At 41.4% G+C, this 14,502-nt stretch overlaps 1 protein-coding gene across 16 annotated transcripts in view; it reads left to right on the top strand.

Moving 5' to 3' along the window:
- The first annotated feature begins 1,563 nt into the window (after window positions 1-1,563).
- CELF4 (CUGBP Elav-like family member 4) overlaps window positions 1,564-14,502 on the top strand; it is a 705,933-nt gene continuing 692,994 nt past the window's right edge. For 12 of the 16 annotated variants that reach the window (XR_003571384.1, XM_027885377.1, XM_027885358.1 and 9 more), the window contains exon 1: window positions 1,897-2,176. Coding sequence is in view for 15 of the 16 variants with exons in the window: in XM_027885377.1 (XP_027741178.1) it covers window positions 1,897-2,176 (280 nt within the window). In the remaining variant the exon portion in view is untranslated. Of the gene's footprint in view, window positions 2,177-14,502 lie in introns of all 16 variants that reach the window. The other 4 variants (XM_027885287.1, XM_027885278.1, XM_027885249.1 and 1 more) reach the window with 2 other exon arrangements.

The raw sequence follows: 14,502 nt of genomic DNA, 5'->3' as shown, positions 1-14,502 counted from the left end.
CAATAAAACGCGCAGGAAGGTTTGAAATTTTTAACTAATAGCCTCCTTTCCTCCACGGCTGCCCCTTCCGTTTACAGTCACACGTGTTACCTGCGCTCCTGGGGGACGGGCGGCCGAGGAGGGGGAAGGGGTCCCGCTCCCAGCCCGCTCCCCCCGGCCCCCCTTCCCAACTCCCCGGGGCCGCCGCCACCTCCTCCGCGGGGATCAGCCGGCGGCACCGGGAACAATGGCCGGGTGGCCCCGAGAGGCTGGGGGGCTGCAGGGGGCTGCGGGCACCCCCCGGGATACGGGGGGATAGTCGGGGGTCCGGTGGATGCAGCCAGGCAGGGAGGAGAGCGGGGGTTCAGGCCAGGTAACTCGTAGGCTGCTCCGAGCTCGCCTGCTGGTGTTTCTGCGAGCTTCATCCCCGCACAGCTTGCACGGGAAGCAGGGGAACGGGAGAAAACGAAAAGGGGGGGGAAAGAAAGGGGAAAAAAAAAAAAAAAAGGAAGGAAAAAATTGCTCTGAGCACACGCAGAGCCTTGTTTTGTTACTGTCCGGATTACTGTTATTATTATTTGGGGGACAAGGGGGAATTGTGTCCTTAATCCGAGGCTCCCTGCCCTCCCCACCCCCAGATGCTATGAAAGAAGAGCTGATTTCGTCTCCACCATACAGTACACTTTGTCTAGAGAGCATTGTTCGGACAAGCAACTCCCGATCACTGATGACTACAAAATGCGATTTATGTTTCCATCAGAGACAGACAGAATATCCTGATGGCTTGAAAGTCGGGCAAGAAAATCTTATCTAATCAATTCCTTTTCAATATACAAACGCGCACACACACATCACACACAGACCGTATAGGAGATAACGCCCGCACTGACTGTACGTAAAATAAATATCAGCAGCACGAAAATTAACAACAGTCATCTCGATAATTTTCGTCTCCCTTCGAAGAGCTACAATAATATAGTTTGTGCTTTCCTAGCTTGATGTCATCATCAGCGGCATAATCTATTGGAAAAAAAAAAAAAAAAGCTTAAAGAGCATGCATTTTTTTAGATGCAACAAGAACAGATATAGTAAAGAGAGCTTGTAACATCACAATCACAACAACAACAGCAAAAGCAACCTCTGAGCCCGGGGATTCATCCGTATCTGAACTGCTTTTATTATCGTTTGCGAAATAGAACAAGAGTAAATAATAAGTAAGAGGTAACACAATAATAGAAAGAAGTCAGAACACCTTGGGTTTGTTTTTTTTTCCCCTCTCAAATAAAAAGGCAGATTTCCCGATGATCACTGAAATTATAACGACAGCGATTGATCGGAGGGCTTGCAAAGGAAAAGGAAAAAAAAAATCATCATCATTGGTCCTAAAAACGCAACCGTTCCCCTTTGCTCACTTGGCACAATAGAAATTGACTGTCTCTCAAAGAGCCATGCGCCTAGTGCTATTTATAGCCAGGGGCTGTGTTGGAAGATACCATTAAGCTTCTGCCGGGCAGACAGACAGGGGGGTGGTTGGATGGGAGGAGGGGGTTTAGCCAGAGTAGAGGCAAAAGCAATCCCCCACCCCTAGCCTCCCTTCCCCGTACACACACACATCCACACACTCACACCCCACCCCCTAGTCTGGCTGGGAATTTGAACCGATCCAGCCTGTTTAAACGGAAAGGACACAGATCTTCAATGTAAAAAAAAAATCAGATCAGACCCAGAGAGAGAGAGAGAGAGAGAGAGAGAGAGAGAGACAGAGAGGGGGGAGTGTGTGTGTGTGTGTGTGAGTGTGTGTGTGTGTGTGAAAGAGGGAGAGGGAGCGAGAGAGCGAGAGAGGGAGAGAGAGAGGGAGAGAGAGAGGGAGGGAGAGAGAAAAGAAGAGGGGGAAAAAAAGGAAAGAAGATTTTCTCTATGTATATAAAGATGGCCACGTTAGCAAACGGACAACCAGACAATACCAGCCTGAGTAGCAATCACAGCAACCCCAGCACCAACGGGCATATGAACGGATTAAACCATAGTCCCGGAAACCCATCCACCATCCCAATGAAGGACCACGATGCCATTAAGCTCTTTATTGGGCAGATCCCCCGTAACCTGGACGAGAAAGACCTCAAACCGCTCTTCGAGGAGTTCGGGAAGATCTATGAACTGACGGTGCTGAAGGACAGGTTCACTGGCATGCACAAAGGTGAGTTACCTCCTGAACTTTCCCGGGAGAGATCGGGAGAGGAAGGCAGGCTCCCTCTCCCTCCCTGGCTCTCTCTTTCTCTCACTCTTTCCTTTCAATTTCATTTCATTTTATTTCATTTTTGGTTGGCCCGGGGGCGGAGGCGGCAGGCTGGGGGGGCAGGGAAAGAAATAATAGACCCATCCTGGGAAGAGAAGAGCGAGAGGCAGGGCAGGGACTCAGCTTCCTCTGGCTTATTTATTAGTATTTTTATTTCTTTCCCCGCTTTTTTTGGGGGGTGAGAGGCAGCTCCCGGGGAGCGCCGGGCGAGCGGCGGCGCGGGCGCGGGGCCGGCGGCAGCTGTCCGCGGTGCTGAAGCGGGAGCGGGTGCTCCGTATTTACCTTCGGGAGCCGCTCATCATCAGCCCAGGGGTGTGCGTGTCCGTCTGTCTGTCTCTGGGCTTGCTGGGAACCCCTATTTTACAACTGTTCTGCACCTGGCACCGGCGCCTTTCCTTTTTCTATCTTTTCTTTTCTTTTCTTTTCTTTTCTTTTTTTTTTTTTTTTTTTTTTTTTTTTTTTTTTTTTTTTTTTTTTTTTTTTTTTTTTTTTTTTTTTTTTTTTTTTTTTTTTTTGGCAATACTTATTTTTTGCTACTGTTAAAATTATTATTTGTAGTTCTCTTCAAAGCAAGAAGTGAAGGACAGTGAGTTGCTCTGGGAGGTTATTTCATTTTTGTTCTATTCAGCATGGGAGCAGGGATATAAACAACAATAAAGAAGCCCATCTCAAACGGGGCAGGGGTGTGTGCACAAAATCCCTGCATGTGTGTGTGTCGGAGAAGGCAAGCGAGGAGGGACAGGTGGCAGTTTAGTTCCAGAGGGGAGAAGTCTCTGAGCAGGCTACTTTAATGTGCCCGAAGTCCATCCCGGGAACTTTTTAGGTTTTCTTTAAAGGCAGTGGAGATGTACTCCCCATGCAATGCCTCGCTCGCTCCATCCCTGCCCGCTCACTTCCCTGCTTAGCTTAGGCTCTCCGGAGGTGCATTTCAGATTAGATGATGCTACGTTTTGGGGGTGGGGGAGGGTGTGTGTAGTGGGGGAGAGATGCTTGGATCCTCGGGTAGGAAAGTAGGACTCGCAGGGAGGAAGTTGAAGGTAATTTGCATGGTAGCCCCGCTTAGAATCAGGAGAGACTCAGGAGTGATATGAGTCACCTTATTAACTTATATTCTGTGTGTGTGTGTATGTGTGTATGTTTGTATATGATATAGATATTTATTTAAAAAAAAGATCACATCAGAAGAGATTGGGGTGTGACTCCAGATTTAGTGCAGGAGGAGAAAGCGTTTTGCATGGGGCCATGGGGAGAGTGGAAGTTGCATCTTTTACAGGACAGCTTCAGTACCAGTGTCTAGTCCAGCCTGATGGACTCCTGGCAGTGACAGTCACAGGTAATGGCATTACTGGCTTCCCAGCTTTCCAGATGCCTTGGCGAGTTGTAAATCTTGAACTTAACGGCATGTTTAGCAGGCATCTCTTCCCCCTTCCCACTCACTCCCCTCCTCACTTCCACTCTCAGGGAATGCGGGTGAAAATATACCCTGACAGTGCAAAGTACCAGTTTTACACAGGCTAGAGAAAATGTTCAGGGCTCAGGGACCAGGCACTTAATCTAAGTTATAGGATATTTCTTCCATCCTTTCTTGCCGGTCGCTCCAAACACCACTCTCATAAATAAAATGATCAGTGTAGCTCTTTCGAACCTTGCTTTCTTTCCAGACTAGCTTCCTAGAAACCACATCAAGGTCTGATTGGCATCATTTAAACATACCACCCATACTATAATAGTTATTCATAATAATGGTAAAAATAATAGTAAGAAGTGCAGGGAAGGAAAGGTCCTGGGAGATTTTGTCTCACAGTGATAGTAGCCACTGAGCTCGTGTGTGTGTGCATGTGTTTTCAAAAATCATCTAAAGCTTCTGTAAAATAAAAATAACAGCAGTAAAAGCTACATTGAGGAGAATCACTCAACATACGGTAGAGGAAATCTTTGAGCTAACACCTAGATAAAGTATTTAATTTTTTTTTTTTTTTTTTTTTTTTGGTGGTGGGAGGTTGTTCTGATTTGTTGATGAGATTTTATTCTTTTGCTATGTTTTATCTTAAACCTGAAATTAATCAGTCTATTCGCTAACTTTAATTTCCATTTCATAGATGTGAATTCTCCCTCTTTCAGTTCAGTTTTGCTTTTACTGTATGCCTGTATTCACAGAGACAAACTCAGGAAGGGGGAGAGAGAGGGGGAGAGAGAGAGAGAGAGAGAGAGAGAGAGAGAGAGAGAGAGAGAGAGGAAAGAGAGGGATCATTTATCTTGCTTGGATGTGTTTAACACATATCCCTGAATTAAGCAAGATACTAACTTCATTTCCCTCGTTTCATTTCTGTTCTAAAGCTGCAACCTAGGAAAAAAGCCAGGTGGGAAATCTTGTCACCTCATCAAACCAGATTGCATGAGTTCATCTCAAAACAAACAGTCATTTTTAACCTCCTAGAAGTTTTGGACTTTGTAAAGAAAAATGATCATGGTGATTGTTATTTTGCAGGCTAGGGTTTGAGTGAAGCTTCAACAGACGCCGAGTTGCCAGCATTTCAGAGATCGGTTTTATTTAGTACATCCGAGAAGAGTTTGAACTCCTTTCTAGCGAGGCTGCTGATTTATTAGCTAATCCTGATAAAAATGTGCCTCTGGCTACCTGGAAAAAAATTACTTTCTTGCCAGTAGTGATTAATTACTATTAAGTCAAAAAGCGTGATGGGGCTTTGAAGGATGAGAATTGTGTTTGGCTTTTTTTTTATTATTTTATTTCATTTTATTTCATTTTTAATCTATTTTTTCTCTTTTCCCTTCTCTAAATGCAGTCATGTGAAGCATTGTATTCACTCAGCTCTCCTTATTTTGGCTTTGCTTTGCAGGCATAGGTGAAGAATTGCATAAAGATAGTCCAACTTGGCTCACAGGGGTAGGTTGGCAATACAAAACCCCAAGATGCTTTCCATAAGAGATGCATAATGCTTATACATTAATTGATCCATCACTCTCAGTTTATTTCATTCCTAATTCAGGGGAGGAGGCTGTGGCAGTGGTATACCCTGAAGGGTTAATAGTAGGCTGTAGTTTATTTAAGTGTACGGAGAGCAAACCTTGGGTGTGGAGGGGGAGAAAGTGGGTTTGCGCTGGGAGGAGGGAAGAGATAGAAATTATCTTAAAGTAAAAACCCAGCAACCAGAGTAATTTCAGGTATAAATCCATTGAAATGAGAGCAAAGGATGTGTGTTCTTGAAAATATTATTAAGAGATCCTATTGCGGTGTCCCTGTATAGCAGGAGGAAATTGAAAATTAAGAACCTGAAGACAAACTACATGACTCTGCCCCCCTCCAAGAAAAACTATCACAAAAGGAGAGTGAAGTTCTAGATTCTCTCACCAGCAGCTCTGGCTGATACCAGTACAGATACCAGGGAAGAGGCAGAGGATTATGATTCTCTTGCAGATACGCAAAGAGAGAAAGGGTACGAGGGAAGCAGCATGTGGGGTAAGGCGAGAAAGGCTTGCCAGATCCCCGAGAAAATAAGCTTTCATGGCACGAGCATAGCTGCTGCATATCTCCCCCATCCTCGCTTCTCTCCACACGGGGCAGGAACAGGCTCCTGCTGTGGTACTTTGCTCTAGGGTTGGGAAGAGGCTGTGTGCTGAGATCCACGGGTAGAAATCTACCGGGGCTGAGCTGACCCACGCACACACTCACACATACACGCACACACATGCACGGAGTTAACTAATCACACTTTAACAATTTAGCAAGACATTCATTCATAACTTCCCCCCATCTTATCTAGCAGTGGAGTATGCTTAAAGGCTGAGTTACTGGGAGACATAAAGGTTAGTGCTCTCAGGACAGCCATATTATAATGCATTATCTTTGAAGTCATTTAAGGCCAATTTAAGTGGTATTTAGTATAATATTTATGAATTAATGTAATCTAAATATAGGACTGTCCCCATAGGTTTAAACAGTCTTTTCTATTGAAGCTTGCTTGTACTCAAGGCCTGGAAAATGTTTTAATTTAAAACACACAGGTCTCCATAATATTCTATTTAGGAAGTCAGAAGAAATCAGCATTCCACACTTAACTGAGATTTACTCAAACATACACGGGCAAGTTCACTTAAAGAGTGGAGATAGTGTGCACTGGGAAAGCAGGAGTCTTGTACAGACTTGAGAGCAACAACATTCTTTCAACCCTTTTCTAGGGGTGGAAAAAGCACAAACCCCCCAAACCCTCCTTGAAATCCACCACTGCAGTCCCGTGGTTAGGACATTTTTCCTACCTGACCCGAAACTCACTCCGCCAGCATTCAAGGCAGATAGAAAAATGCAGTATGAAGAGAATAGTTTAGTTTTTTCACTGCTTCACCTTCTCAAAAGTATAAATAATTTTGAAATTTAAGACACCTCTGGGGTAGGGAAACAAGTCTTCCATTCATTGTATCCTGTTCTGTTTGATTACAAAGATAGATGATAGAAAAATTAAAACCTTCTTAAGTCTGAGGATGTTTATGAAGGTTTTGGGCATGTCAGAAATTGAAAGGCGCAATGAAAATGAGTATTCAGTTAAGATGATGTATTTTCGTGTATGTAGAAATGTATATATTTGTATATGTATACATACAGAAAAAGAGATGTATACACATTCATCCGTATAGCCTTTGGGAAATGGAAATTTAGTTGAAAAGAAGCACAACGCAATACAGGTGCTGAATAAACTCCTCCATAATTGAAACATAAGACTTGCCTGGCTGAAAGCAACACATACAGCATTTAGTATGGTAGTAAACCAAACAAGTTTTAGGGAGGTAAACGCACAAATAAACTGAAATAAAGCAGAGGAGACTTTATGCCTTAGGTCTAAAAAACAACCCCTTAAAACAATCAAAATGCAATTGGATAGCTTGATGGAAGAGAGGAAAAAAGCAACCCTCTGTACATTAAAATCTCCTGTAGAGATGAGCGTCTATGTGTTTTGATAATGTCAAACAGATAGCCCAGATTGCTTCATAAATTAGAAGGGTATATGTTAACTCTTTTTTTCAGGGGTCTGGACATGGATTCTGGTTTCTAAAAGCAGCTGCAGCCAGTTATGATGCTGTTGTTACGGTTGTGTCAGCATTTCCAATACAAACTCCAATTTTCTGGGATCTCTTGCTTGTCTGTTAAGTTTTGCACTGAAAGCTGTTCTTCAGCTAGCCCCACCACCATATCAACTAATTATCCTTACAAGATGGATTTGTTTAAAAGTTACACTGATGTGGAGAAAAGAAAGAAATTAAAGTTTGTGTTTATAGTGCTTTTGTTTCTTCTCTTACATTTCTCCAGGTTAGACTTATATTTCCTACACTTTTACAAATTGCGACTGTTTTTGTCCCTCAGTCTCTACATATACTGGTCCCTTTGGAGATTTTATGGAGAAAAAAAAATAGAGACTTATTTTTTTCTTAAAAAAAATTAATCATCATCAGCAACAAAATTTCATACTATTTACTTGGTCCTACCGAGGTTTTAATTAAAGAGTGAATCAGAAACCTACTAATTTCTGAAATATAACAGTAAAAACAGCAAACAGTTTGGTTTAGTTTTATGTTATTTTTTTTTCCTAAACCCAGTCAGAAAAGATTGGGAATTTCAGCACTGAAGTAGAGGGAAAAATTGAGGATCCTTGTCACCTTGGATGAAAAGCATGGTTCGTCTGGTCCAGTATTCCACCTCGGCTAGTGGCCAGTGTCACAGACAGGGCTTTCTTTAGCAGAGGATTCCAATTGCATAGCATAATAAAAGCCAGGCAGCTGATAGAAGTCTTTTGGAGGAAGTTGTCAGAAATACCTGGAAATTTCGTCTGGGTAAAAAGTGAACGAAATCGCGGAAAGTGTCTTGTGCTCAACCGAAAAGTGGATTGTTCCTCTCAAGGAGGGCAGGCAGAGGACTCTCTGCTCATGGTGGTCAAAAACCAGGGACTGAAGGGGTTGGGTGACCCAGGAGGGTCTCCCCTACCCCTAAGAGCTGGAAACAAGCTGCCACATTTCTCAGCAAGGCATCAGGGTGTTTTTTATCATGCATACCCTGTGCGCGAGCACACCAGCCGCACTGACCCGACAGACCATAACGACACTAAAGGAGCTGTTACCGTCCCTCCCGTCAATCAAGTGTGAACCGAGGCAGGTTTATGCGACAGGCGGTAATGGTTCCAAGGGAGAAAAAGTGGGGGAGATGATCTAGGCTGTTGGGCCGCTTACCTGCATTTAAAGTAGAGAAAAAGCCTCAGATGCCCAAAGACTCATGTAGGTGTTGGCTATAGCCTTAAAGTAATATTCCAAAAAAGCAGGAAGCTGCAGAGCTCAACGTGACCTGTCCATCAAGTGCTGCCTGGTTTCTGCCCTGTAAGAGTTTACACGAAGCAAGTGAGATGTTAAAGGGAACTAAGTTGAATCCTGACCTTAACAAACAGGCTGGTGTTTCATTAAACCCTGCATCACCTTTACTTTGGGAGTGAAGGCCCATTACTTGCTTGCTGGGCAGAACTCAGCGAGATTTTTGCCATCACTGCGGTGGCTTCATATTTGGAAATCCTGGTGCAGGCTTGCACTTAGTGTTTCACACTCCCTTTAAAATTCAGGATTGTGGATTTGCATAGCAAACCACAACACTTGCAGCTAATGTTACTAATTTCTGTTCTTCCTGGCTTGTCCTTTAACTTAGCTTTCCTTCTGTAAGTGAAACTAAAACTAAAACAAATCTGAGGAACTGCCAAAAGGCCGATCTCTGCCACATTTCTCACTCACTTAAATGCTCCACCGATGCTCATATGACTGTCGCCGGGGTTTCTCATGGTGGATTGACCCTTGTGTACTAAAATCTTCTGCAGAAAAGGGAAAAATTATAACTCTGGTGAGTAAAGATTATGGTCTTCTTCCACCACCGCTCCACTGAGTGAGCTGGGGTGTATATTGCAAGGGCCTTTCTCTCTGTCTACCTCCTTCAGATGCATCATTGCATTTTGGGGATCGTAGGATCTACTGAGTCACTTTGTCTGTGCTGCATTGCTTGGTGTGGGCTGGAGTCAGGATGTCACCACAGAGGTTGCATTTATTTGCTTTTGTCACTGTGAGCCACAGCCTGAATGCACATACAGGTGAATGCAGCTTTTAATGTGCATTCATTATATCCAACTGACATCCCCTTGAAGGAAGAGAGGGCTTATTATTGTCGCTCCTTAAAATAAAGATGGATGAGAGCTCTAAACCTCTCAAATAAAGTGCCTGACCATACGTAGAAGCTAAAAATAAATCATATACAGCCATCTATTCCATGTAAATGAATGGCAAGACATATAGATATAGACATTGTGTTAAGTTTGTCAAACTGAAGCAGCCAAAAATATTGATCAAGGCAAGGGGGAAAAATTGATAATGAACTGGACTCCAAGAAGACTTTAATTGACAGTGACTTCTGTGAACCAGCTTTGGACAGTATATATAAACTGACCACGATGTAACTTTATTGCAATGCACTCTCCTGTAATTAATTGTCACCTTTGTTAAGACTGGCTACAGATCAAAGGTTTAAAGATACTTAACAGGTTCTTAGTAACAAACCCTTCAGATGCATTAGAAATATCCGACAGCTCAGCCAATGAGGCATGCAGATTTCGATCTACCTCACCCTTATCTGTTTATTTCTACCTCCTTTGTTGAACATAGACAGTCATTGTTTAACATTAACTATTTCACAGATGACTGTGTTGGCAATGTTGATTTCTTCAGGGATGTATGGCTCCTGGTGACAGGGACCTTCACTGTCAGGTCTTTCAAAGTCCTTTGCCGACACAAAGTTGCTTATGGTTTTGTAGACTACGGTGCAGTGCGGATACAGTTTGTAATACAGACTGGTCTCATCCCTTTCTGCATTTGAGGTGTGTAATTTCCTTATTTAAATCCGGAAAACACAAAAAGTACATAAAAACATTAAAAAAAACACAACAACACAAAAAAAAGCATAGAGAAAAAGTTGAAAAGTGTAGCGGAGTATGAACTTTTATGTGCGAAGTGCATACGCAGCGATACAGAAGTGTACTTGAAATATTTGTATATCACACGCACACAACCATTTATTTTATATGCATGTTAATGAAAACATGCATTTAGTACAGACAGGTTAATATAGGTCTGAAAGACAGTACAGAGATCATATTCTTATGTGGAAGTGGCAGGTGACTAACAGGGTATTCCTGGAATTATATGCAGAGTTTAATATGATACGTAACCATTTGTTCATTATACTAATTTAATGATACAGTCACACTTAATTAATTCATCTCTGGTTTATTTGTACATTGTGTCTGAGTCTCCAAAATATTTTAGAGGCAAGCAGGCTGCCTCTCCAGTGCACTGGGGCAGATAACTCCGGACATGAAGCTTCTTCAAACAGAATAAAAACGGAGCTTTGCAGACAGAGTTGGTCTGATGAGATCTGACTGCATATTTGGCCTGTTTCTAATTCAAATGCCTGTGTATATACTACACAGAGACTGTGTATGCATGCATGTATCGAAAGGGTAGACTTGCATTTGCACATAGTTCCTCTCCTTTCCAGTCCCTAAGGATAGATTCGCATCACATAATATGCATCACTCACTGCAAACGCACACAAATATCTTTGTCGGATTCGGTAGCTTCTTGCAGGTAGATGTATAAAGCAGCATCAGCCTAATAATATCCCTATAAAACAGTGATTCCTTCCTGGGATCCAGAGGGATGAAGGTTGTCAGAAGATCAAAAGATATATCACAGTGTGCTTGTAGAAATCCCCTGATTATGTTTCCTCTCTATAATGCTCTAATTCACTATTTGATCAATTGTAAAAGGGCCAATGCTTTAGGAGGAAGAAAAAAAGTATTAGGTTACTAGATGCTTCAGGGTGAGTGAAAATCACACCTAAAATTATATGTAGCAATACAGTAATGAGCTTATCAATACTTCTTTAAGGAATCTGACAGCCCTATATGAGAGAGTCAGTTCTGTGAGCAAAGGTCACAATATAGGTATTGCTTATTAAGGCTATTGATAGCCTAGTTGACCAATCTAACCAGAGACTGTATAATGTACCTGCTGTTAACAGGCAGGGAGGAGAACTATGAAGAATTTACAGAATTGTCCACATGTAATATTAATAATATTGATTGATTCTAATAATATAATAAGGTAAAGACGCACTTCTTTGAAATGGTGTATGGAGGAAGCAGGGGCAGAGGGAGATACTTTTGCTGAGCAGATTGAATTGCTTTGCACCTCTCCAAAAGCTAAACTAGAGAAAACTCAGTTTTCTTACCTGGGTTCTGTTTCTTGTCCATTATTTTACCTGACCCAGACAGAAACGTAATTTCTCTTTCTCTAGGATTTTATCTTTGCCTGGCAGGTGCACAGAAGGGACCTGAGAAACTTTGTGCATCCAGGAGCATTTTTGTCAACAAGTTCATCCCCCATCAAAACAGTATTAGTCCTAGAGAGCTCTTTTTCAACACTGAACTGAAATAAAGTGTTTGATTTATTTTTTTTTCCACACCTTTGTCAGCATTTAAGGGGTGGGGGGGAAAACAGGATGGAAGTAATATATATTTTATGATATGTGAAATGTATAATTGCCAAGAAAGGACTTCACAGAGCAGCTACATACCTGCCCAAAAGCCTGCTGAAGTCTTCAGAAAAACTCTACCTTGCCTGCAGCAGTGTTTGAATTGGGCCTGAAGTTACGGGCAGTTCTACAAGATGCCACTGGCTGAAGCAGGAGCGGCCAATAATACCTGATGCCTTAAGGTTGTTGCTCACCTAAAACCAAATGCACAGACCTGACTACTTCTGAATTTCTTAACTACTCCCTCTTCAACAATAGGCTGCCTTATCTAGGTAAGCTAGTTCACTCCTGCTATACCATTCAGCTTCAACTGCCTCGTTCCAGTAGTGGAACGTATGGTAGTTTCAAGAAGGTTTACATTTCATTATGCCTTTTTTTTTTTTTTTTTTGGTTTACAGGGCAAGTGTTTTTCTTTTGTGAGCATTTAATTGCTTTTAAACATGATTTATTTGATCGTATTCCATCTTCAATAATACATGGATGAGGATGCAATTTTTCACCCTCTTTTATATTGTTATTCAATTATGTTATTCTGGGGGATTTGTTCTGGTCTGTGCATTCGGACGGAGCCTGGCCGTTTTTTTTACTTTGCTCTCCTTTTTCCTATCTTTTTTTTATTTATATGGTTTTATTATTTTTTTTTCCTTTTAGAAAAAGAAATCTCATTCAAGATACTGGCAGTAAATGAGAAAAGTAGGAGTGGAAGTGAGGAACGGGCAAGACAACCAACAAAAATGCTTTGGCAAAGTCTTTAAAAGCATACCATTGCTTCATGTTTATTTGTGAGAGGAGATACAGTCATTTTTGATACCAAAGAAAAGAGTATCCTAGAAATTATTTAGCTTCAAGTTTCGTCACTGACAGAGAAGGGGGAAAAAAAAAAAAGTGAGGCAACCCACAGAAACACTGGCAGAAAAAGATCTTGCAGAAGATAAGGGTGCTAGAGTGGTGCTAGTTTTTACATCTTACTATGGATTAGGGAAAGCTAATGACAAATTAAACAAGCAAATAAATAAACAAGAAACACAAGCAATACCATTCCTTGTGAATTATTTGCAATGGTTAATACACCTCAGAGCTGCTCCTTTTAAATTGCTGCCTGTGCCTGCAGCTTCATTCAAAGGAAGGGCATTATCTGGTGGATGAGGGCGGGCGGTGAGGACGCCTCGGTTCTAATCACAGCGTGGATAATTACTCACCAACACTCTCTGATGGAGTCACTTAAGCTCGGTGCCTTCAGGCCTGATCTGAAACCTGTTGAATCAATGGAAAGATTCTCATTGGCTCCAGTGAGCTATTGATCTTTCATTTCCCCAACTGCAATATTATTCCAGTCAGAGTTTATTTTATTTATTTATTTATTTTTTTTTCCTTTTTTTTGTTTGTTTTTTTTTTTTTTTTTTTTTTTTTTTTTTTTTTTTTTTTTTTTTTTTTTTTTTTTTTTTTTTTTTTTTTTTTTTTTTTTTTTTTTTTTTTTTTTTTTTTTTTTTTTTTTTTTTTTTTTTTTTTTTTTTTTTTTTTTTTTTTTTTTTTTTTTTTTTTTTTTTTTTTGGTTTTTTTTTTGTTTTAAGGTGGAGAAGTTAATGGCATAAATTTGACATTTACTTTTTTCTGTGTAAAGGCTTTAATGTATCTCTGATGGTGAATGCTTTACATCAGAGCCTCTTTGAGTGTAGACCCAGAAAATATGCTTTCAAAAAACACTCAGTGTGGACATGGAAAATTAGCTTTGCTCATTTCACTTGTAAGTACATATTTGTCCCAGCTTTGCTAAGAAAGGGTCAATGGCAATTTTGCCAGTTTTTTTCCTGTGAGTAGGATTCAGCCTCTGTCTACAGGAATATCATCATTCACTGATTCAGGATCTTGATTTGTATTTTCTTTTCCCTTTTTTTAGTGAATCACATACATACTCTTCATTGTTATGGCAACTGAGGGAGCTTCAAAGCAAGGATTTGATGAAGGGCTGCATCCCACCTTTCTTCTTTAGGGCCTGATCCAAACCTATTGTTTGCAGCACGATTTGGATCAAGCTGAAGGTATCTGCCTTCACGGGGTCAGTAAAAAGAGCAAGTTCCCTCTAAACAAGTGTACTCCTGCCCTCACTATGGGCAGATGGAATTGGCAGTCGTCGCCCATTTGCTGAGTACCGACCCAACACTCTCTGAAGTCAATAGTTAGACTGACCCAACCTCACAAACAAGACAGACACTGTGTGAATCCCTAAACAGTGATGTGAATATCCCTTGACTTTGGAAGAGCAAGGTAGTCCATAAGGTAGCTTACACTGCTGCTAACCAAGGTGCAGGTTATTGTGAGGAATAAACAATATGCCAGTGTCCTAGGTATCCAGCCACAACAAATTTAATTTAGTAACATTTTCATTAAAGAGGAGAGTTTCAGGTGATCTCCTACAGCAAAGATCTGACAAACAAATGACTCAGGCTGTTTGCTTGTTTGTTTAAATTATTATTTCAGTTATAGTTTTACTTAGTTCATCAAGAGCAATGTATGTGGGATTTTTTTGTTTGTTTGAGGTCTTCTTTTGGTGTTTCCATCCCATCTGTGCTTATGTCTTTTATGAAATAAATGGAGGAGC

This window comes from Empidonax traillii, unplaced genomic scaffold (assembly GCF_003031625.1).
Source record: "Empidonax traillii isolate 1590-97213 ecotype Southwest subspecies unplaced genomic scaffold, ASM303162v1 scaffold10:size5872457, whole genome shotgun sequence".
In the NCBI taxonomy this organism is placed as follows: Eukaryota; Metazoa; Chordata; class Aves; order Passeriformes; family Tyrannidae; genus Empidonax; species Empidonax traillii.
The sequence above is the reverse complement of the archived record's forward strand: the minus strand, read 5'-3'. Positions and strand labels throughout refer to the sequence as shown.